Source organism: Tachypleus tridentatus, chromosome 13 (assembly GCF_004210375.1).
Source record: "Tachypleus tridentatus isolate NWPU-2018 chromosome 13, ASM421037v1, whole genome shotgun sequence".
Taxonomy (NCBI): Eukaryota; Metazoa; Arthropoda; class Merostomata; order Xiphosura; family Limulidae; genus Tachypleus; species Tachypleus tridentatus.
The window spans coordinates 138,125,691-138,148,107 of NC_134837.1; the positions used below are offsets into that span (position 1 = coordinate 138,125,691).

The 22,417-nt window shown below is 31.1% G+C and overlaps 1 protein-coding gene across 3 annotated transcripts in view; it reads right to left on the bottom strand.

The window, feature by feature from the left end:
- Nucleotides 1-6,994: 6,994 nt before the first annotated feature.
- The window catches only part of LOC143236959 (osmosensitive cation channel TMEM63C-like), a 129,483-nt gene continuing 114,060 nt past the window's right edge, over nucleotides 6,995-22,417 (bottom strand). For all 3 annotated transcript variants that reach the window (XM_076475696.1, XM_076475695.1, XM_076475694.1), the window contains 6 exons: nucleotides 21,353-21,458; nucleotides 19,831-19,998; nucleotides 17,276-17,388; nucleotides 13,973-14,038; nucleotides 9,818-9,967; nucleotides 6,995-7,637 (listed from right to left, as the gene is read on the bottom strand). In XM_076475696.1, the coding sequence (XP_076331811.1) occupies nucleotides 7,596-7,637; nucleotides 9,818-9,967; nucleotides 13,973-14,038; nucleotides 17,276-17,388; nucleotides 19,831-19,998; nucleotides 21,353-21,458 (645 nt within the window). In that variant the 3' untranslated portion in view covers nucleotides 6,995-7,595. The remainder of the gene's footprint in view (nucleotides 7,638-9,817; nucleotides 9,968-13,972; nucleotides 14,039-17,275; nucleotides 17,389-19,830; nucleotides 19,999-21,352; nucleotides 21,459-22,417) is intronic.

Below are 22,417 nucleotides of genomic sequence, written 5' to 3' on the forward strand. Positions count from 1 at the left end.
GATATTTATTACCTATGCGGACTACATAAATAATTAGTTTCAAAATAAAAGTAAGCAACAACAAAATACCAGCATTAACAATACTTCCCTTATATTGTTAACAAGAATATGGGCTAAGCGAGGCTCGGTTGTTACCATGTCGTTAATCAGTGGTTCTAGGTCTCTTGCTGCATCTTTGTGTTATTATTAGAAAATTATAACATGCTTTGAGAACAATGGCTTCTGCAGTTCTTCACAATATTGTAATATTAAAAGGAAGTCTTAGTACATAATGTAAATCAGTTCACACTATGGTTATTCATAACCTGGCAATTTTAATAGGGAATTTTGTCAAGCACCGTGAACCAGTTTACCCTTGACGAGTCAGTTCTGTACAAAAGTAGATGGATGTTTAATGAAATATATTAAAGAAGAGAAAAAATATTCGATTTTGACTGCTAGTTATTCTCAAATAACATTCTATTTCAAAGAAGAGCATATTCTCAATGTCTGCCACTAATAACATTTCACTAGCATTAAAGCTCTCAGCTACACTTATAGTGTTCAATACGTTGTACAGCAGCCATTTGCAGACACAGCACGAACAAAAATTGAAATGAATAATAAATAACGCTTTTATTTGTTTATTTTGTTTAAACAGATAAACTGAATTTTCTTTTTGTTTAAAGATTATACAAATATGTAATTCCTTAAATTAATACTTAGCCTTTGAAGTTTAACTGCTTTTGTGTTGTACAGTTTTCGCCAAAATGTTTGCGTACTATTTTATATTGTTACTGTGTACGTGTTTGGAATATTGAATGAGTGAATGCCCAACTAATAACAAAGAATTTTGCCTATGATTGGACAAATATGTACGACTTATTATTGTGGACTTTATCAGTTGTTTTGAGCACTTGTTTATAAAAACACACATACACACCAGTTTTGTAAAAATGTGTACTTTTGGTACAATATTTTTCGAAACAGATCAACGCTTTGTTCAGAGTTTCTCTGTACTGGGTGTAAGCATGTCTCGTCACGTGTCACGAGTAAATGGGCGTCAAATTGTTCCACTGTCTACATATGTTATAAAACAAATGGCCATTGTCAGAACAATAAGGTACCGATAGTATATTGTATCCATAATCCTGAAAAGTCATCAGCCTACAGGTTCCACAAAAAATAAAACTACTTCCCGACATGACCGCGTTTTGATCAGGTTAACAAATCAAAGTTGAAAGAAGTCTTCCAACACTTTACGACATAAATGGCATAAACACATTCATTCCACGGTAACCAAAAGGACAGTGAATAGAAGATTGACCAAATAATGTTATTTTACAAGAAGAACTATCAGCAAACCAATATTAACCAGAATTCACTACCATCACGGTATTACTTGAGTAAGACAGCATGTCTTTTGAGAAAAGTCCAGTTTTCACCTTGAAACTGATAGTAAGATTCTTCAAGCAAACGGCGAACAAGAATCTTACTATCAGTTTCAAGGTGAAAACTGGACTTTTGAAATGTTTGTGAATTTTGTAACAAGATCATTATTATTAAGATGAAATACGAGTGCACTTGGTGCTGTCAAACATTTCGGCTGAGGCTGTATAGAATCAGTAGATACTTACTAAATTACAACTTTAGCATGTAAAGTGGGCAAGAGTAACGATATTGGCCTTTGGATCAATAGGTACAGGACGAAAGACAACAAGAAGTAAGTACTGTTAAATCATCTAGAAAACTACTGGAACCTATATTGAGCCTGTCCACCACATTGGGTAACACAGAAAACAGCTTGCACTAAAGAATTTAGAGATTAGCCTAACTCTGTCAGGGTTGGATGGAGCTTTGAATGTATCAAGAAGGTTACACAGGTGAAGAGTGAAAAAGATCCAAGAGGACCCCACGATTTTTCATGCCCTCTGAGTGAGAACCCTGCTATAGTCAGTGAATACTGGCTTTGTTATTTCAAATAGTAATAAATTATATATTATAAAAGAAATAAACCTTCACTTTACGCTGAAAAATGTCTTCAGACTCACATCGCTAGAAACCAAGTTTCGATCCTCGTGGTGGACAGAGCACAGACAACCCATAGTGTAGCTTTGTGCTTAATTCCAAATATACGTTAATTCATCCAAAAACAACTAGAAAAAGCATCCCAACAGCAGAAAAATGTTATGATTGGACTATGAAAGTAGAGAATTTCCAGTGTGGCAAGGGTAAGAAGTTGTAGTATCCGCTAAAGGCATAGTTTAGTTTTAAAAGATACTAGACACGAGAAAACACGCGGAATACATCGAGGAGCTGTGTTTATGCATAAAAAATAAACCTGAAATGCACTGGTTCAACCAATAGTATAAAGAGAAAACAAAACAATCAGTGGAGGATGAACACATCATCTTGACACGTCTAATAATGGAGAGAAATCAAATGAAGTATCACACAAAATTAAAACAATTACCAGATCTGTCCAAAGTTGGTCACGTTTGATCTGGATAGGATTTATTATCGAATGTAGTGTATTCACGTAAATGAGAGACTGTTGTTTTATAAGTTACTGAGTGCTATTGAAATTCCATTTATATAATACTTCATATGGTTACTGCTTCATCAACAACAACTAGGATGATCATTAAGTTGAAAGCTTGATTACTGAAAGTAAATAGCATTCCTTGCTTTCTGGGTTATCGAGCAGGAAGGTCTAGTAAAGTGTGTAGATTATATGAAAGTTTGTAACTACCACTCAGTCATCAAAGTTAGGTGGTTAAGGTAGCTGAAAGGCCACTGATGTCACAAACCCTTGCTTTCCAAGTCATTGAGAAGTATTCAAATACCGTGTATGCATTATAATACATGATTACTGCTCAATCAACAATAGCTAGGAAAGTCATTAAATTGTGATCCTGACGTTTGAAAGGAAATAGCATTTCTTGCTCTCTGAGGTTTAAAGTAGGAATGTTCAGCAGAATATAAGGATTATATCTCAAGGTGATTATTCAATCATCAAATATAGAATGATATAAGTGTTTGAAAGATTATTTACTAAAAGAAACTCATGACCCCTTACATTCTAAGCCATCAGGCATTACCTTTTGGAGCTAGCAACTGAAAGGAACTGGCATTCCTTGCTCTGAGCCTTCATGTAGTAATGTCAAGAAGAATGTATGACCTACACGTTACTGTTGATACTCACTTATTGATAGCTAGGACAGTCACTGACCTGTTTTCCAAGCTATTAAATAGTATCAAAATGATACTTAAGAAGAGCATGTGATTGAAAATGTAGTGTTTGAAAGAATGTTGCAACTTTTGATTTTTCATGCACTAAATGCAAATTTGGAGCAACAAGATGTCAGGCGTTTAGAGAAAATCATTTTGACGAACTGTAGAACATAGCATCCATTGCTAGTCGGTTATTGCATCTATATCCGCGGAAAATATGTCAGATTTGCAACCAATAAAGGTGTTCAAGCTTTTTTCCGAGTTATTGTTGGTTTATATTATGAATTTTAATATTTTAAATATACTTTTAGCTTTAAAGTCTTGATTCATCTGAATTTTATTTGGTAGTAATTTATTTCATGAATCATGCAAGTAAACGTCATTGTATATGTTTGACCCCAAATTATCATACCACCACTACCAAGCATAGCTTTGGCAGATAACTCGAATGTTACCAAAATGTTTCATTCATGACCCACAAGCGATCTGTATACCTATACTATCATTAGGCTTTGTAAAGTAAATAATTTGTTTACAATTATAAACAATGTTGAAAGTGACCCCGTTGGCATCAATACAGGCCTGGATCCTTCTTATTTTGTTTCTAAACACCGTTATCAGTTGCTGGCTTGAAATAGACTGAATAAAATATGATTACAAAACTGCACAGTGACTTTCCGAACATATGTAAACATACACATACATGTGAAACCATGCATGGTTTGAAAACATTGCAAGGAGTCATTCATAGATATTTTAAACATAAGAGACAACCACACACAATGAATAGTAATACATGATAGGAAGACAAGAATGAAATAAAAAGGGAGCAAATATAGTACGTAGGTAAAACGTTTGAGCTTGACATTAAGAGTTATATTATTGGGGTTTGCTATGATAGATACCCTGGGAAGTGTTATTGAAACGATGCATGTAACCTGATATTCTCATTACTATAGAGAGAATTTTCCAATTTCAATATTAAGAAATTTTGCACTTTGTGGATTTTTCAAGGAAGAGCTGATAGTGACAAAGAGCATCACTAGAGAAATAAAACAGTTTTTAAGTGGGATTTTAAAGAATATAGTTTTCCTCCTGATTCTCATAAACATAGTGAAATGATATTTTAATGCGATGAAGTTGAAATATTATGTCAGTGGAACTGTAACTAGCACATGAAAATCATAAATAAAAGCATAGATTTTGTAGCATTACGATCTCAATGTTTTATTTGATTGCGATAGGAATGTTTACAGTTGGAAATTGATATATTTTAGATAAGCAAAAAAGTTTTACTGATTTTTTCTTATTTTCATGTCATTAATTGTTCTCGAAAAACCTTCGAATCTCGGTAAATTGGAGGTATTACACGTTTAAATAATACTGAAAGCTTAAAACTCCCTAGCAAGCACATATTAGATCTAATTTCAGGACTGAAGTGCCACTATATAATAGACGGAAACCTGTTTTAATGCACAACAAAAAAAAAAAGCTTGTATGTGTATGTATATATATATACGTGTATGTGCGTGTGTCCATGTGAAACATTAATATATAAATACATTTACAATCATGGGTTATGAATGTACACACTGTGGAAAATATTTTCAAAATGTACAATCAAGTGATCATCATCTCCATAAAAATAACTTTGGTGAGTATACTATTTGTTTTGCTTATGGAGATTTATTTTTTTTATGCAGTCATTTGATTGAATATTTAGATATTCCCCAGTTATAATTACGCAGGATCTTTGAAGTTATAGAGAATAAACAATGAATTTCACAAAAACACTTCGTCCCAAGGTTAGTGAAGATAAAGGACATTCTTCTTTTAACGAAAATTATTTTAAATGATTGAAATATAAAGGTACTTTAAAGGACCATCATATCCTAAGAAAGAGAAAGTTTTAATTACATTTGCACCTCTACTGATGAAAAATTTCCTCACTTCTAATATTTACGATACACATTAGCTTTAATCTACCGTAACACCGTTTAGTATTACATTTTTCCTTACTAAGACCAACCTTCTTAATGTATATACGTTTCCCTCTAGTCTATCATTTTTAAACTACGGACAGTTAGCACAGATGTCCATCGTGTAGTTTTGTGTAAAATTCAAAATAAACAAATGCATATTAATTTCTAAATGACTCTACGTAAATATAAGACTATGTTTTAATAACTTTCTTAAATGTTTGCTCATTGTATAAAAAATAATACTTCATGGTACCGTAACATTGAAACTTTATGTTAAAAAGTCTCGTGATAACTTCGGTATCTGTTTACGCATTGTTACACAAGTGAAAAATATAAACATAATATACAGACGTTGTAAAGAATTTATCAGCATATGGGTTACTGAAGATGTGAAAAATTGTGAGAAGGCGAATGCTCTCCAAAGTAAAGAAGAAAAATAACTCAAAAATAAAAATACGAATAAGAAAAATAAGGCACAACCATTTGGTGTTTTTTTATTTGTGCAAGTAATAAAATGAAAAGTATTTAAAACAACACATGCGATACATATTTTAGTATTACATTTTATAATATTTGCAGCAATATAATTACTATTCAGCGTTTTTTATTATATTTTAATTTTTGTTTCGGCTTGTTTTTAGGTTATAAAAAAACTAATATAATTAATCAAATGTTTGGATTTGCTCTTTTTAACGCAGTCGTTCCTTTTGATTTTGCTTACTTAACTTAACAGTATTAATTTTCTCTAATATGTATATATGCGTGTATGTGTGTGTTAAACCGATAAAAATAATTTTTCTTTCGACGTAAGATCAGTGCATAAATGAGATTTACTTTGGAAAGTTAATCAACATGTTAGTCAACCTATTCACGATAGCTAATGGAATAACATTTCCCCAACAGCTGATGTGTGACCCACTCACAAAATGGTGAGTCAGTAATGTTGGTTTTAAACTCAATCATATACTACATACTCTCAGATCTCTTCCTTCACGTTATAGCGCTCCCACGGCTGAAAGAGCGAGCATGTTTGGTAAAAACGGGGATTCGAAGAACCCGCGACCTCCGAATTACGAATCAAGTGCCTTAACCACTTGGCCATGCCGAGCCAATTAACGAGATAATTATTACTAGCTGAAAGTGTGTTCAGCAGTATCACGTCTCAAACTCCAAACATCAATAACTTGGCCACGTGAACATCTTGAAACAAATGAAAGTAACTGTTGCACTTTAACTTAAGGAATTACTACATTTTTAAACTACTTTTATATGGAGAATGTATACTTTAATTATACTATAAAAAAACTTTATCGTTCAGTGTAGTCATATTACATAGGCACGTTTGCAAAATAAAAATCAAATAAAAAAGGTACGCCAATTTTTTTTCCATTTTTAATATCACTAAGCAAGAAAATTTTAAATATAATTTATACAAACACATCATGTAAACAAACAAAAACTATTTATAAATTAAAAACTTTTATAAAGAAAAGCTACCATTCTGAGAAAGAAATAATTAATAAACCTGTATATTTTTCAACAAATACTGAATTTTAGTACTAAGCATGCAGATTTTAAAATGTAATGATTGGAATGTCTGTTTTGCAGGTTAATACAACCCACACATTGGACAAAACAGATAATTGCACAGTACATATGTCTGAAAATGTTTTACAACTTTTCAGATGCAGCTTTTCAACAAATCTATCATAAAAATACTCACCAAATGGCTGCAATATATATTACTGGATATCACAAATTAAGCAAAAATGTATAACACAGACTAATACAACAGTGACTAAGTGACTATGAAAACGCTTTATTTTGGAACAAGAGAGATACTAGGTCTTGCAGTTAGATAACTTTTAAAATACATATTAGATTAATTTTAATAACTAGATCCACTTTTATGTTTAATTACAACATAATTTCTTTTTTCTTACCAATTTACAAATTTGTTTAGTCTTGAATAGCAGATGGTAACCACAAAATCTTTAATTTCAGAGTGATGAGTTCAAGAAATGCTTTCAAATTTAATGAGAAACACGAAGCTACAAGAAAGTAGTAGTAGTAGTATGTAAAACACTTTACCCAGTTGAATTTTTAAAAATAACTTGAATCTACATGGTCACCGAAAGTTTTGTAATGTAATCAACATACTCTTAGATACTGTTTTAAGTAAAAGTTCTTTACAGCCATATCAGCAGTCTATATTGTATATTAATATCCTTGTGGTTACTTAATATTTTACATTACAAATTAACAGACAATAAAAGGTCCAATTCAATGTTAGACTACATGAATAATGTGCAAAATTACTGAATACCATTAACATTATTAACCATAAAAAAGATCCTTGTGTTACTTTCTCATGGATATAGGGATAAATCCAAATCTTTATCACAATTGGCTACTACTAATTTTTTCACCCATGCTGCAATTCTGTTAAAAAAAAAAAGAGAACTTCACCATATATCTTGTATTTGAATCTTCTATGAAAGCTGTTACATCTCTCACACATTCTTTTCACAACCATAAAGTATAAAAAAAAAGCCTTTTTAAAGACAAGGAACATCAAAAGAATATGTCTTGAAAGTCTTTTACAATATAGCAATGTTTTTGATGAAATTGTTCTTAGAAAAAATTCAGTTAAAACACATCACACTTAATATTCTAAAAAATAAATTTTAAGACTATTTTTCAGGTTAATTCATTATATGGTTTTGAGAAAGCAATATTGTTCTTCAGTTTTAATCCAAACATGTATTAAAATTCATGCTTTATGTAATAATCCAATACATGTATGAATCCTACAGACTGGTTTTGAACTTTGTGCGAAGCTACACAAGGGCCATCTTGGCTAGCCGTCCCTAATTTAACAGTGAAAATCTAAAGAGAATACAGCTAGTTAACATCACCTACTACCAAATCTTGGGATACTCTTTTAACAGTGAATAGCAGGATTTAATGTTACATCATAATACCCCATAGCTGAAAGGGCAACCATGTTTGGTGAGATAGGATTCAAACACATGACTCACAGATTGCAAAATGAGCACCTTAACCACTTGGCCATGCATTTCACAGAAGGGATTAATCTGGATTATGATGTAAGTTATAAAAATAATGGGCTAAATTAAAGATGTCAGCATTACATTTTCAATCATTAACACCAATAGGTGTGAGATCATATTGACTCCACTTTGGCATTGCAGATTAATGTAGATTTTGATGTGAGGTGTGAATAGAAGGGTGAAGTACATCATGATGTAAAATGTAGATAGATTTGGTTAAGGAGGATTATGGTGTAGGCATTGTATGGTGTAAATAGACAGTGTGGAGGTGGATTATAGTGTAAGGTGTAAATATAAGAAATTAAGGTAGATAATGGTATAAGTTGTAGACAAAAGGCATTAAGGTGGATTAGAGTGGATCAAAGGGGTTAAGATGGATTATGGAGTAAGGTTTTTTATGGGATTTTTTTCTAAATTCAGCTGCAAGTGTAATTGTACCACTGTAGAAGAGAACTTTTGAATATGCTAATATTTAACTTCACTTGACACTGTAGTTCTTCACATATTTACAAGGAATCTCACACATAATCATAAAACAGACTGCTTTTTGTTTTCTTTTAAGAATGTTCCATAGTCAAATGTTGTGATGAAATGGAACAATAATAAAAATGCATATTAGGCAAATAAATAGTTTCTACATAAAAGTATGCAAAACTGCAAAATATCAGACTTTACAATACTACTACTACCTTTGAAGAAAGGATCTAGTTTTACAAAGTAATTTTCTTAAATTGTTCTGGTGACAAATTAATTTTCAGATTGTCATAATTTCATTCACAGTATTTAACTTTTACTCCACTAAACTTAAGTTTACTTTTGTATAAAACCTGACATGTCCAAAATGACAATTAGGATGGAATAAACTCAACACAAACTTCAAGAATGTCACATCCTTTAACATAATAAAGGTGAATTAGAAATCAGTTAAGACTGTATTGACATCTTAGGGTATATCAATTAAATTGTTTTTATTTTCACGTACTGACGAAGAAATATCAATTATTGGTGGAATTCTTTCAAAACCATACAACATTATTTCATTACAGTTAGTGGTTGTTGATAGTGACCATTATCTTGAAGGTTTATTTTATTTTAAAGGAATGTTTTATCACCTTAGTTATTAGGTTCAAAGTCACATAACGTTATTTTACAGCTTTTCAAGGGACTTTACTCTCTCACCCTAGTAGTAACAATGTAGAGAAAAGGATATCACAAAGGTGCCCTTTTTTATTTAAAATTGGCTACCTCATTACAAATACATTGCTGAAGAAATCTAAATACAAATTACAAAGACCTTTTAAGAATTTCAATAAAAAAGAAGAAAAATTACACAATTCATGCTTCAGTTCAGTTTTAAAAAAAGAAACTGATTCATATATTTTGTTTCACAAATTTCTATTCTTAAATTCCAAATAATTGAGTGAACATTCTGTGCTAATAAGTAAAACTCGTATAATCATAAAGCATACACAAAATAATTAAACAACAGAGACAAGAAACATTTTAGCTGGTGTGGTTTACAATTTAGTAACGTTGGTCAGTACTGACCAGCTGGGCAGAATTTTCGTTTGACTTTGGCTGTTCCACATCAGGGGTAGCTGGAACACTATTTTCACTAGTGCCATACGTACGATTGTTGCTTGTGATGTATACATCTGCTCCAGAGGATTGCCACTTCAGTACAGAGGGTACATAATCCTAAAAATGCAACATTTAAGATGCAGTGTTCAAACAAACTGAGCTTATTTCAATTAAATATTTCACAAATACTTCAGGATAAATATTATAATGTCACTGGAATGTTACTGGGCGAAAAACATGAGCAATAATGTGTTATCATTAAAAATACAAGTTCAACTTGACTCTATAAATGTTCACATAAGCCTACCAAAACAACTGTTAATAAGTTTCCTTTTGAATGAGCAAAAACTAAATAACACAGAAGTTCAGCAATCATTTAACTAGTGCTCTCTTAATATGTAAAAATGTTTTACAGAAATTACATTACTACCACTTAACCCTCTCACCCCAGGTATCCTTTATTGCATGACAAAGTTTTAGTGTTACAATCAAAATTTTAGTAAAGTACTTTTTTTTATGTTATACCAATTAGTATGGTACAAATTTTTAACTAATAATCCATATTTTAATAGTATACAAGTTTGCAGTTGTTAATTTTATAAAGTAATATTGAAAAAATCCTGAATTTCCCCTAGTATGACACATCTTCTCTAGGCATCTTCTCTATTTTATCCACCAATCTTTGAAAAAGTATGAAATAATACATAAATTACTCATTATAAAATTATCATTGCTCAGACAAACCATAACTGTGTGTGGTTACAGAGCTATTGAATAGGAAATCAGATCCCTCCTGCCATACCTAACTGTCACATCCTCTCTTCAAGGATTCATTAATAGCTTTCTCTTACATTTAATTATATATTACTCATAACCAATAAAAAGTCAAGGTTTTTGTCTATCTAATGATGTATTATATTACATTATGTTGTGAATAATTAAGCCTAAATTTCACTTACAATACAACTTATAAACTTATAACACAACTACAATAAAATGTCTGCATTTTGTATTTTATTAGTCTATATTCTTTTGTGTATTATTTAATTAGATACAAAGTCTTTAGTACATTACAACCATTGGCTTTAAGTATTTTCAACTTTCAACAACAAGAAAAAAAGACTGGATGCATAAGTTACTTCTTGTTTTTAATGTTTATGCTTTAAATATCACTGTAAAAGTAATTAAAATGTAAAAATAGGGATCTTTATGTTAGTTAAGATTAGATTACATAAAATAAATAATAATAATATAATAAAAATGACATCATGGCAGTAAACAGTAGTAGTTCATGGATAATTTCATAACATAACCTGCATGTGCAAAGTGATCTACAACTTATAATGGTGTGATTAGTAGTTAGACATGGTTAAAAGGGCAATAAAACAATAAAATGTAATTAGAAATAGATGTATACTGCTACAAACTTAAAGCCACTTAGGATAAATGAATTTCATGTTGCAAGTTGAAGTAATTCGAGAAAGAAAAAGGGCAGTTTAGATTTAATCAATTTTTTTTGGTAGTTACGATTTGTTTTTGTTTTGTTTGTTTTGTTTTGAATTTAGCACAAAGCTACTCGAGGGCTATCTGCACTAGCCATCCCTAATTTAGCAGTGTAAGACTAGAGGGAAGGCAGCTAGTCATAACCACTCACTGCCAACTCTTGAGCTACTCTTTTACCAATGAATAGTGGGATTGACCATTACATTATAATGCCCCCACGGCTGAGCATGTTTGGTATGACCAGAATTCGAACCCGCAACTCTCGGATTATGAGTCGAACGCCTTAACACGCTTGGCCATGCCGAGCCTGGTAGTTACGAGGTTGGTCAAATTGGCTTACACAGTTTTGAGATATAGTAGAGAAAATAACATATAGACTATCAAGTTTCACTAAAAAAAAAGTTTAAAATGTATTTAAGAGTTCTTAGGGATTATACAAAGAAATGAGATTTTCGAGATAAGGTAAAGTATTTTTAATCTAAAAATAAAAATTATTTTAAACATGGACTATTCAAAACAAATACAATATATTCATGGAAAAAATCTTTTAGTTTATTAAAACTACTTCACTAAAAAATATTACTTTTTGTATGTAAAAGACATGATATTTACTAAAAGTCTGCCAAAAGTTTTGTGAAGATATACATACTACAATGAAATTTAGAAGCACTAAAGATTTTCAAAATGAGTACAAAGAGGTCACATTCTTGATGACGAGAAACCCACTTGAAATAAAAATTTTCTCAGAATGGTTGGTATGGGTATTAACACTTTTATTGATAAGGAGAAAACAACGTTTTGACCTTCCTAGGTCATCTTCAGGTTAAGAAAAAGAGTGTTTTAATGTGACAGTTGACAGACATGTCTTAGGGACGAGAGTATACACAGGAAGGGATTGTAGGGGGCGTTGCAGGTGGATGTTAGGTTATTAATTAGTATAGGTATAAAGTTGTTGCTTTATATTGGTTTAATTTTGGTTTTAGTTGCTGTATAAGTAGGGCTTCTTTGATTTTGAATTTGTTTCTCTACTTAATATCTGGGTGTTTTCTATAGTTATGTTATGTTTATTTGATTTGCAGTGTTCAAAAATGTGTGAAGGTGTTTGTTTGTGTTCTTTAAATCTAGTTTCCATTTTTCTGCTTGTTTCTCCAATGTAGAAAATGTGGCAGTTGTTGAATTGTATTTTATAAATATGTTGGTGTTTTGTTTGTCAGTGTAGTTTTTACATAGTATGGAAGTTATTTTTATATCTGGTTTTTGAATAAATTTAGTGTTTACTGGAATGTTGTGTTTTGTTACAAGTGTTTTCCAAATGTTGGTTATTTTTTCACTGATGTTGGAAACATATGGTATGCAGCAGTACAAGGTTTTGTAGTTTGTTGTATCTTGGGATTTATTTTTGTTTGTTGTTGGTCTAGTGTGTGTGTGTGTGTGTGTGTGTGTGTGTGTGTGTAATGTTTTCCACATTTCTTTGATGAAATTTGATGTTAATGAAGTGTTGTTTTATTTTGTTGATTTCATCGATAATTTTCTCAAGTGAGCATAGTGTTGCCACAACTTCTCTATTGGAAAAGCAACCAGAAAAGTGGAAACTAGATCCAAAGAACACAAAGAAACACCTTCACACATTTTTGAACACTGCAAATCAAATAAACACAGCCATAAAAAACACCCAGATATTAAGTAGAGAAACAAATACAAACAAGTGAAAAATCAAAGAAGCCTTACTTGTACAGCAACTAAAACCAAAATTAAACCAAAATAAAGCAACAACTTTATACTTATACTAATTAATAACCTAACATTCACCTGTAATATCCCCTACAATCCCATACCCATTTATACTCTAGTCCCTAAGATGTGTCCATCAACGATCACATTCAAACTCTTTCTTTCTTAACCTGAAGATGACCTAGAAAGGTCAAAACGTTGTTTTCTCCTTGTCAGTAGTGTTAATACCCATGCCAGCCATTATGAGATACAAGAAAGGTCACATGGTCAGTCATATTGACCAATCCCATGTTAAGAGAATTAATGTGTGTCATCAGTATGTTTCAGTTAAGCTGCAAATGTTATGTGAGCAACAAACTGAAATTATTTACCATTACATTATTGATGACGGAACCAAGTTTAAAGTCATTAATGAAATTTAACAATTTAACAGCAATTTAAGTTTATTTTTTTAAACAAATAATTACCTCTGTTTGATATATTTTTAATCAGATTGTCTAGCCAGCAGACACAACTTACCACAAAAAACAAACAAACAAGAATGCTAAGTAATAACTGCATAAACATTTATAACTTTAATAATATTGACCTACACTTGACTTTGTTTAATCTAGAACTTCAGAGTTCCTCAATAAATAGTAAAAATGCATCTAACTATTCTTATTGTTCTGTTTGTTCAAGTTGAATACAGCCGACCTGCGATTATGTGATCGTATTCATATGATGGCATCATGTAAATGTATTGAACTCAGGATTTGTCTCAGGAATAATATATACACTTATGTCTAAGATGTAGTTGCAACAGTATCTTTCTTTATATTCTTCAAAATTTAAATGAGACATATCAGTTAAAAGAAACATACATATACAAGTAATGGAGAAACTTACTCGTGGTTCTTCAGCTGATGATTGGTTGGATACCATCTGTTTAGTGGTCTGTCTTCTTCCTAGTTTCTGAATAGAATACATACAAACACAAAATGATCAAATTTCTACTTCATATTTATAGCATCTGAAAAAAGAAGTGCAGCAATACATAATCACAAAAAATTTTTAGTGATACAATCTCATGATAATGAAATATTACATAGTACATGTTTTTTTTTCTAAAATAACTACTTTAGAAACTTACAAACAAACTGATTTATTGGTAATACTTAGTATTGTCACACCAAAACAATTAAACCTGCCAATAATCACAATAACTTTGTCAATATTCACATAAGTATGATCAAAGGTGCAAACAATAATAATACTATGACCAGATCTGCCAACATTTATAAAAGCAAGACAACATGTTAAATTTACTAACATTCACATACAATACCTTGCAAAAGTATTCACCCCTACCAGTAATGTCCCAATTTTATCAAATACTAATAATGTAAACAATACTTTAATGAATTTGTTTTTATTTCAAAACTTTAATGATAAAACCTAACATTGTTACATGTGAAAGAAGGTGAATACACAAGTATTCAACCCTCAAAATCAGTACTTGGAAGTAACTTCGGGAATAATTACTACTGTTAGTCTTTTTGGATAGTTCTCCTCCAGCTTTGCACAATGGGATGGTGGAATTTTTGCTTATTATACCTGGCAATATTGCTCCAACACTAACAAGTTCATTGGAAATTACTGATAGACTCCGATCTTCAAGTCTCGCTACAAAGTTTCCATCAAATTCAAGTCACAACTGTGATTGGGCCATCTCCAGAACATTCACTTTCTTCTTTTGAAACCACTCCAGTGTGGCTTTGAACTTGTGTTTTAGGTTACTGTCCTGCTGAAATGTGAATTTTTGACACAGTTTTAGATTCTTGGCTGGCTCAAGCAGATTTTCCACTAGGATTTGCCTGTACTTTGCACCATCCATCTTCCCCTCAATCCTGGCAAGCTTCCCAGTCCCAGTTGGCAAGAAGCTTCTCCATAACATGTTGCTGCCACTGCTATGCTTGACAAAAAAAGAAGCTACATTTATACCTTGCCTACCACGAACCATCTGCCAGATATCTGCAGTATCAGTTACATGCTTTACTGCAAATTCTGTACAAGATTTAAGATGATTCTTTTTCAGTAATGGCTTCTTTTTTGCCACTTGCCCATAAAGACCGTATTTGTATAGAGACTAAGCCATTATCAATGAATGAACACTGACTTTCATCACAGACGTGGCACTTTGTACATCTTTAAAAATCACTGTTGGTTTCTGTGGCATACCTAACCAGTTTCCTGCTTGCACAGCTGCTTTGTTTAGAAGGGTGGCCCAGTTAAAGGGTAGTGACTTTTTAATGATGGACTTCACCATACTCAAAGGGATAATCAGTGACTTTGAAATTTTTTTGTAACCTTCTCCTGATCTGTGTTTCTCTATCACTTTATCCCTAATTTGTTAGGGAAGCTCCTTGGTGTTCATGGTTGATTTTTCATATCACTATGTGAGTTGTGGCTTGAACAGACATATTTATTCTGAAGTCAAGTTAAACCACTGTGATTACACTAATTTTGTAACATTTCACACTAATCTTTTGCACCTAAGCTGATTCAGGGTTGCCATAGCAAAGGGGTTGAATGGTTATGCAATTTTGAATATTCTAAATAATAGAAGCATTACTGAACTGTGGATAAGGAAATCTGATAATATATTCAGATTTATAAGCATTTAAAGAGGTAATGGCCAGACATTATGCTGGTGTAATTTTAAAATTACATAAAAAAATTAGAGATACATGGTAAGGAAGTTCAGTACTCAATAACACAAGTAAAATGTGTGTTTTTTAGCTTTCTCATTATTCATTATACAAAGTTCCATTTGAAAGTTTCATGATAGCAAGCTCAGACAAGGCATTGTCAGTATGAATAGATATGTCAAATTTCAGAAGAGCATGTTATATTGAAAGATTTCACAAAAGTAAGATACATCTGCCATATTTTACAAGGGTACTCTAGATATGCCAAATTTCCCATGGGAATGCTAAAACTGGTGGGAATGCACAGTATACTTACAACAATATACAACATCTCTGAACATTCTCTGTAGTATCATAAATTTGTGAACAGTACTTTAATAGATGTGCTAACCTTTACAGTGCTATGCCAGATTTACCAAATTGCACAAAAACAACTTAACAAGAGTGTATTTTAACATTCTAACGGTAAATTTGAGAGTTCTAACTGTTTGGCTACTTGGAAACAAAATACATTTGCAGTAACATACAAGTTCTTCTACAATTCACTGTAGTATTCTAAAAATCTGTCACAGTACTACTTCATATCATATAAACTTTACAGTAGCATAGTCAATTGGTTAATTTTCACTGCAGTACTTTGTCAGCATTACTGTATTACACCAGTTAAATTTCACAGCAGTATACAAGAACTGTCAACGTTCACTGCAGAATTCTAAATCTGTGAAGAGTAGATCTGCTAAATGCTAAACCTTTCAGGTGTACAATACATGTAACAAACATTAATTAACCTTAGTATCCTAAATTTGACAACATTATTATATGACATTTGCTATGTTTTACAGATTCTAAGAATGCATAATTGTATACAGTTTTGTATTTGAAGAGGTATTTCACTTCTTTAATGCATTTCAGACTTTTGATATGAAATCAAATTTTATTCTAACAAGTAAAAATAAAAATACCAAAGAAACCACTTGATAGTTTTGGGATTGCTTGTCACAAGCAGTTCAAAACATAAATCAACAAGCAGTACCTCAACAGCATGTGCAGTATTAAACCTTCAAATATCATAACTCTCCCAAAAATAAAATTGCCAAATCATCCCAAAACTTCTTCTAATCAACAATACCTGATGAAACAGTTAAATATCTTGGGTATGAACCAAACGTTCTCCCTCTCTTTTCTTTTTTTATATAATTTTAGTACTTAAAATTACCTATAACAATTTTAATAAAGAAAAACAAGCACCAAGAGTATTCTGCTTAACAATGTTGGAAAAAGACGGTCAGATCTTATCTTGAAAATTACTGAACCAAGCTCTTTAAACCAGTGAAACAAGACCTGCCAAACACTGTTAAACCTCACCTTGTAAGTTACTGAAGTGAATTCTTTGAATCAACAAGAAAAGACTACCTGAAAAAGACTCAGTTCTTACCTTGTAATTCATTGTAGTGAGTTATTTGAAACAGTGAGAAACCACTGTAAGGCTGTCAGATCTTACCTTGTAAGTTATTGGACTGAGTTCTTTGAACCAGTGAAAGAAGACCTGCCCAAAGAATACCATCAGAGTAAAGATGAATATTGACAAGGTCACTATCGTGATGTTGCTCCAACCTGAACAACAAACAGCATTTATATATAATCAATACAAAACAAACTAATACCAAGTTTTTGCTTAAGAAATTCTAATTCTTTCTTGAAGTTTTTTTATGCAACATAAATAAAATTATTAATACCAAATAAATTATTTTACCAATTACAATCAAACAATTTTCTAGTCACAATGTATAATATTATAAACACTCTCAATCTTTTAAAAAGTAGTCTCCTCTTGTGTAAGAATAGTCTTGCATTTTCTAACTCCCCTAGAAAAAGGAATTTGTCAACAACTTATGCTAAAAATTTCTTAAATGAACAAACAAACTTTCAATGTTTCAGAGTATTCTTCTACAAGCTTTTGTTTATATAATCAATAACAAAATTCACACAAAGAATACACAATTTCAAAGTCTTAAAGAAAAATTATGAACAACAAAATACACACACATGCACACTCACACACATTCTTTTATTTATTTATTTAGTGTGTGTGTGTGTTTAAATAAATATAAGAACATTACAATCTCTAGGAAATAAAGTTGTTTCAATATTAAACAATAAACCATGCAGTTAATTAAACAATTGTAACTCATACCTATCCCCAGAAATAAAATAATGTAATTAATAGAATATTAAACAAAATACTACACTGTTGATTGAAAGATTCTAATACTATTCTTTGTCCATCCATAAAAGAGAACCACTAGGGTACACAAAATTTCTTTTGTAACATGACATGAAATTTATTATGATGAGAGAGGCCAAACATTAAAAAGATATATTAAATATACATAAATACTGTTAAGCTTAGCACAGAACATTCTCACATATATTCACATTCTAGAGTACAAATATAGTATAAATATACCCAAACCTAATAACAAATTCAATGCATTTTCCATAAGGAATGATATACCCCAGGAAACAAAAATCATATGCAAATAGATACCAGTACTACTTTAACACCAGCATATCATGTGTTATTACTGTACTCATATTTAGTCCCCTACAATGAATAACAACTTAGAGTAGCCACTGAGGAAGACAATAGCCTGTCAAAACACACTGGCAGGTTTATTTTGTTAACAATTTAATTTCAATAAACTTTAACTTTTTTGTGTTTCTACCCTTTTTTATACCACGTCAATAAAAAAGCTTGTAATGTTATTTAACCATAAAATTAAAAAAAATTGCATTATTGATTGGGATATTCTAAAGCATACTTTTCCAAAAAATTAAGTGTAACATATTATAAAATTAAACAGATAACTGCATGGCTGATCAAATGAGAATTGAAAAATTTAAACACTCTAATATGGAACTCTTTCCCTCTGTGATTTTTTGGATACATATACTTGGATAAATTTTTTTCATTTCAACATCTTTTAGATGAAACTAATATGGTTGTCCCAACTTCTGAATGGACTACTTACCATTAACAGTTTTTAGTGGCAAAGGTTCAGTGCTATGTAAGCATTTAAATCTTAACACTGTTACATGTGAAATAAGACCTGCTAAACACTGTTAAACCTCACCTTGTAAGAACTACAGGATTATAAACCAAACCAATAAAACAATAGAAAAATTGTAATTCATAGGTATGATTGATTGATTAAGTGTTTTATGGCACAAAGCAGCTAGACGATCTGCGCCAAACATCTGATAAAAAGGTAAAAATAAAGTAAATGTAGTAAAATACATAAAAGGAAATGAAGGTACAACAAAACATCATTGAAAAACAGAAAAAGTATAAAACCAATGTTGACACCTAGTCTACAATGTAAAGAGAAAAAGCAGAGTAAGAGAAGTTGTAAAGTACTTTCTATAGCAAAAAGGTAATGATCATAACCCGCCAGGAAGACTAACAGGTAAGTTCAAGAACTACCGTCAGTCACCTGAAGTTGGCCTTTCCAGTCCTGGTTCTGGGTTATGTGTCATAGCAGCCATTATCAAAATGTAAAATAATAGAAGTTTTAAAAGACACATAGCAAAATCGTAATAATAAATAGCCAAATGTCCAGTAAAAAGGTAAAAGTCAAGTAAATGGAGTAAAATTTGTAAAAGTAAATGAAAGTAAAAACAAAACAGCAATTAAAACAGAAAATGGCATAAAACTAATGTTGACATCCAGTCTACAAAGTTGTAAAGGACTTCCTGTAGCAGAATGATAATGATCATAACCCGCCAGGAAGACTAACAGGTAAGTATAAGAATCACCGTCAGTCACCTGAAGTTGGTCTTTCCAGTCCTGGTTCCGGGTTATGTGTCATTATGGCCAGTACTAAAAGGTAAAGTAGTAAAAGTGTTAAATGATATGCAGCAAAAGTGTAATAACAATTCGTCATAGGTATGATCACAATGACATAATCTAAAAGTCAATATCAGAACAGTTACCATCTCTGCTTATTGCAAGATTAAACAGTAGATCACAATGTTGATTGATAGAATAGTACCTACCTGTTCTAAGAAGTGAAAAGAAGAAAAGTGTAACTTGTTGCAATATTAAACAGAAAACCACATAATTGACTGCTGATGTGTGAATGCTTTGGTTTGTTTTAGAAGCACCATAAGCAAAGTAAATATTGTATCGATCCACACAGTGCTTGAAACACAAGTATATCAAACCTATAATGAACAAAAATATAGAGCAATCAGTTATTTCTATCAAGAACATTTCTTAAGTCACAAGAGAAATGTTTGTAACACTTACTAAAAGTTAAACATCAATTAACACGTACAACTTGTATAGTGCACATATTCTTCCATTTGTAGCTTTAACACATTTTTGATTTTGGGATTAGGCAATTAATTTTACATGTTCTTACATCACAGCTCATTCAACCTTTTCACTATTGAATTACAACAAGCATGTGACCCTAAACAGTTTCCATAATATAACTTTTAACCTGTTTTATGTCTTTTCATTAAATTTTTCAAGCTTTTAGTAAACATTACAAGTCTTCTGTAAACAAAAATTCAGAATTTCTGATTAAATATTTTTACATGAAATCAGTGTTGTTTTTAAAATTAAAAATACTTTTCTTCATTGTAAAATTACCAGATTTCATTTGCATACCCTGTAAATCTTCTTAAATAAATATCAGGTGTTCATTTTCACTAAAACTTTCTATTTAATTTTTTATTTTTTCTATCTTTATATGCAATCTGTCAATTTGACCAAATTCATAACTACCAATATTATTATATTGACTTATCCAAATTACTATTATGGTAAACATGAAATCACTGCAACTTATCTTGTTTTCTAACTAAGCTATATGCGAGTTTAAAAAACCTTATTTCTGTCCAAAGCAATGACTTACTCAACAAACAACATTTTCAGTGAAACTTTGGCTGCCTCTTTCAAGTCAATTACAAAGGACTGTCATAGTTATATAGTTTGGAACATGTGCTCTCTATTAGTTATGAACATGTATTTTAGAAAAACAGAAAAAAAGTTTCAAAAGAATGTAGTAGTTGGAAGGGCTACTTTGGTATGTTTGAAAACAATATTTCTATCTCAGCAAATCAAAATGGTGAGAGGTTCTTATTTTATATTCTATCTTATCAAAGTTCAATTTTTTTTTCTAATTCATTAACAACTCTAGATATTCTTAGGTAGTCATAATACAATACCAGCTGAGTAATAAGACAATAAAACATACCTAATGACACACAAAAAGGATATTTTTGCATTTTGTTTTTAATATTTTTCTTTTGAATTAAGAAATAAAACATATACAACTATATTTTGATGCCAGTTTTACTGATATACTTTAATGATAAAGTTGTTCAATTAGATTTTGAAAATAACTCTAAAATGTCATAAAAAACTCTTTGGCCTGTCCATAGTGAGAGTTTAAGACATAACCTGGCATTACTGTATCAAACTGCAAGTAAAATTGTATGAAATTTGAATAATGGCAAAGACATGATTTTGGTATATTGTTCTATATCAATAAAAATGTACTGATCTTACCAAATGGTGCAATTAAAGGACATGGCAGACAGTAGATTATCACCATGGCAAAGATAAGTAAAAACCAAGCATACTGCACTCCAAACTCAAATTCCCATAGAACTGCCTGAAAGAAACATTTTTGGCTTTTATTTACACCATGATATTACATACACACTGAGTATTTAACCAACACTTCAGAGAATTATTTTATTGTGAAAAGAACACTACATCCCTATTGGTGATAATATTTTTTCCCATATTTGGAGTATGATCAGAAGATTCAACGTTTAAATTCCATATATCAGTGCAAATGTTTGGAATCTTCAATCTGAGTCATACCTTAAGCAACATATGGACTAAACCAGCCACAGTATCACAAGTCTTAAGGTTCAGGTTTTGCCATTCTTACTTTACAACTGCTGAACAAACGAAGGTTAAAGAATAAGCAGCTGCTGCAAGTTGATCTTAGTTTAACAGGTTCAAACCTTGGACCTTTCCTCCAATTTTCACAGTTAGTAACCTATATAATCATTCAAGTCTAGTTGTTAATTAGTCAGCACTTTTAATTACTAGATGCTAATTATAAACTAGTTTTATTTTAAGTATCAGCTGTTAACTCATGGGGAAGTGCTGTGACTGACACTTTTTTTGGTGATGGTGGATGGAATTTAATCCTCAACAGAATTTCTCAAATGCTAACTCTTTTGCAGTGGGGTCAGTACAATATACACAAGTTTATATACAAATTTGCACAGATTAAGCATTTGCATTACAACTTTTGATTTAGTATGTGTATCTTCACAAAATTTTGTAGACTTTTGGTAATTATTGCAGGTTTTTATACACAAAACATCAGATTTTTCAAAGAAGTATTTTTAACAATTTGTTTGTGAAAATATTGAGTATGTTTCATTACAAATCCAAGTGCAAAGTGATTTTCCTGTTATTTATGATTAAAAACTATTCTTTGTCCAAAAATCTCAAAGATAACTTGTGTAATCTTTAAAACCTCCTAAATACATTCAAAATGTTTGTTTTCAGGAAAACTTTATATTTTGTCTGTTATTTATTCTACCCTAATAA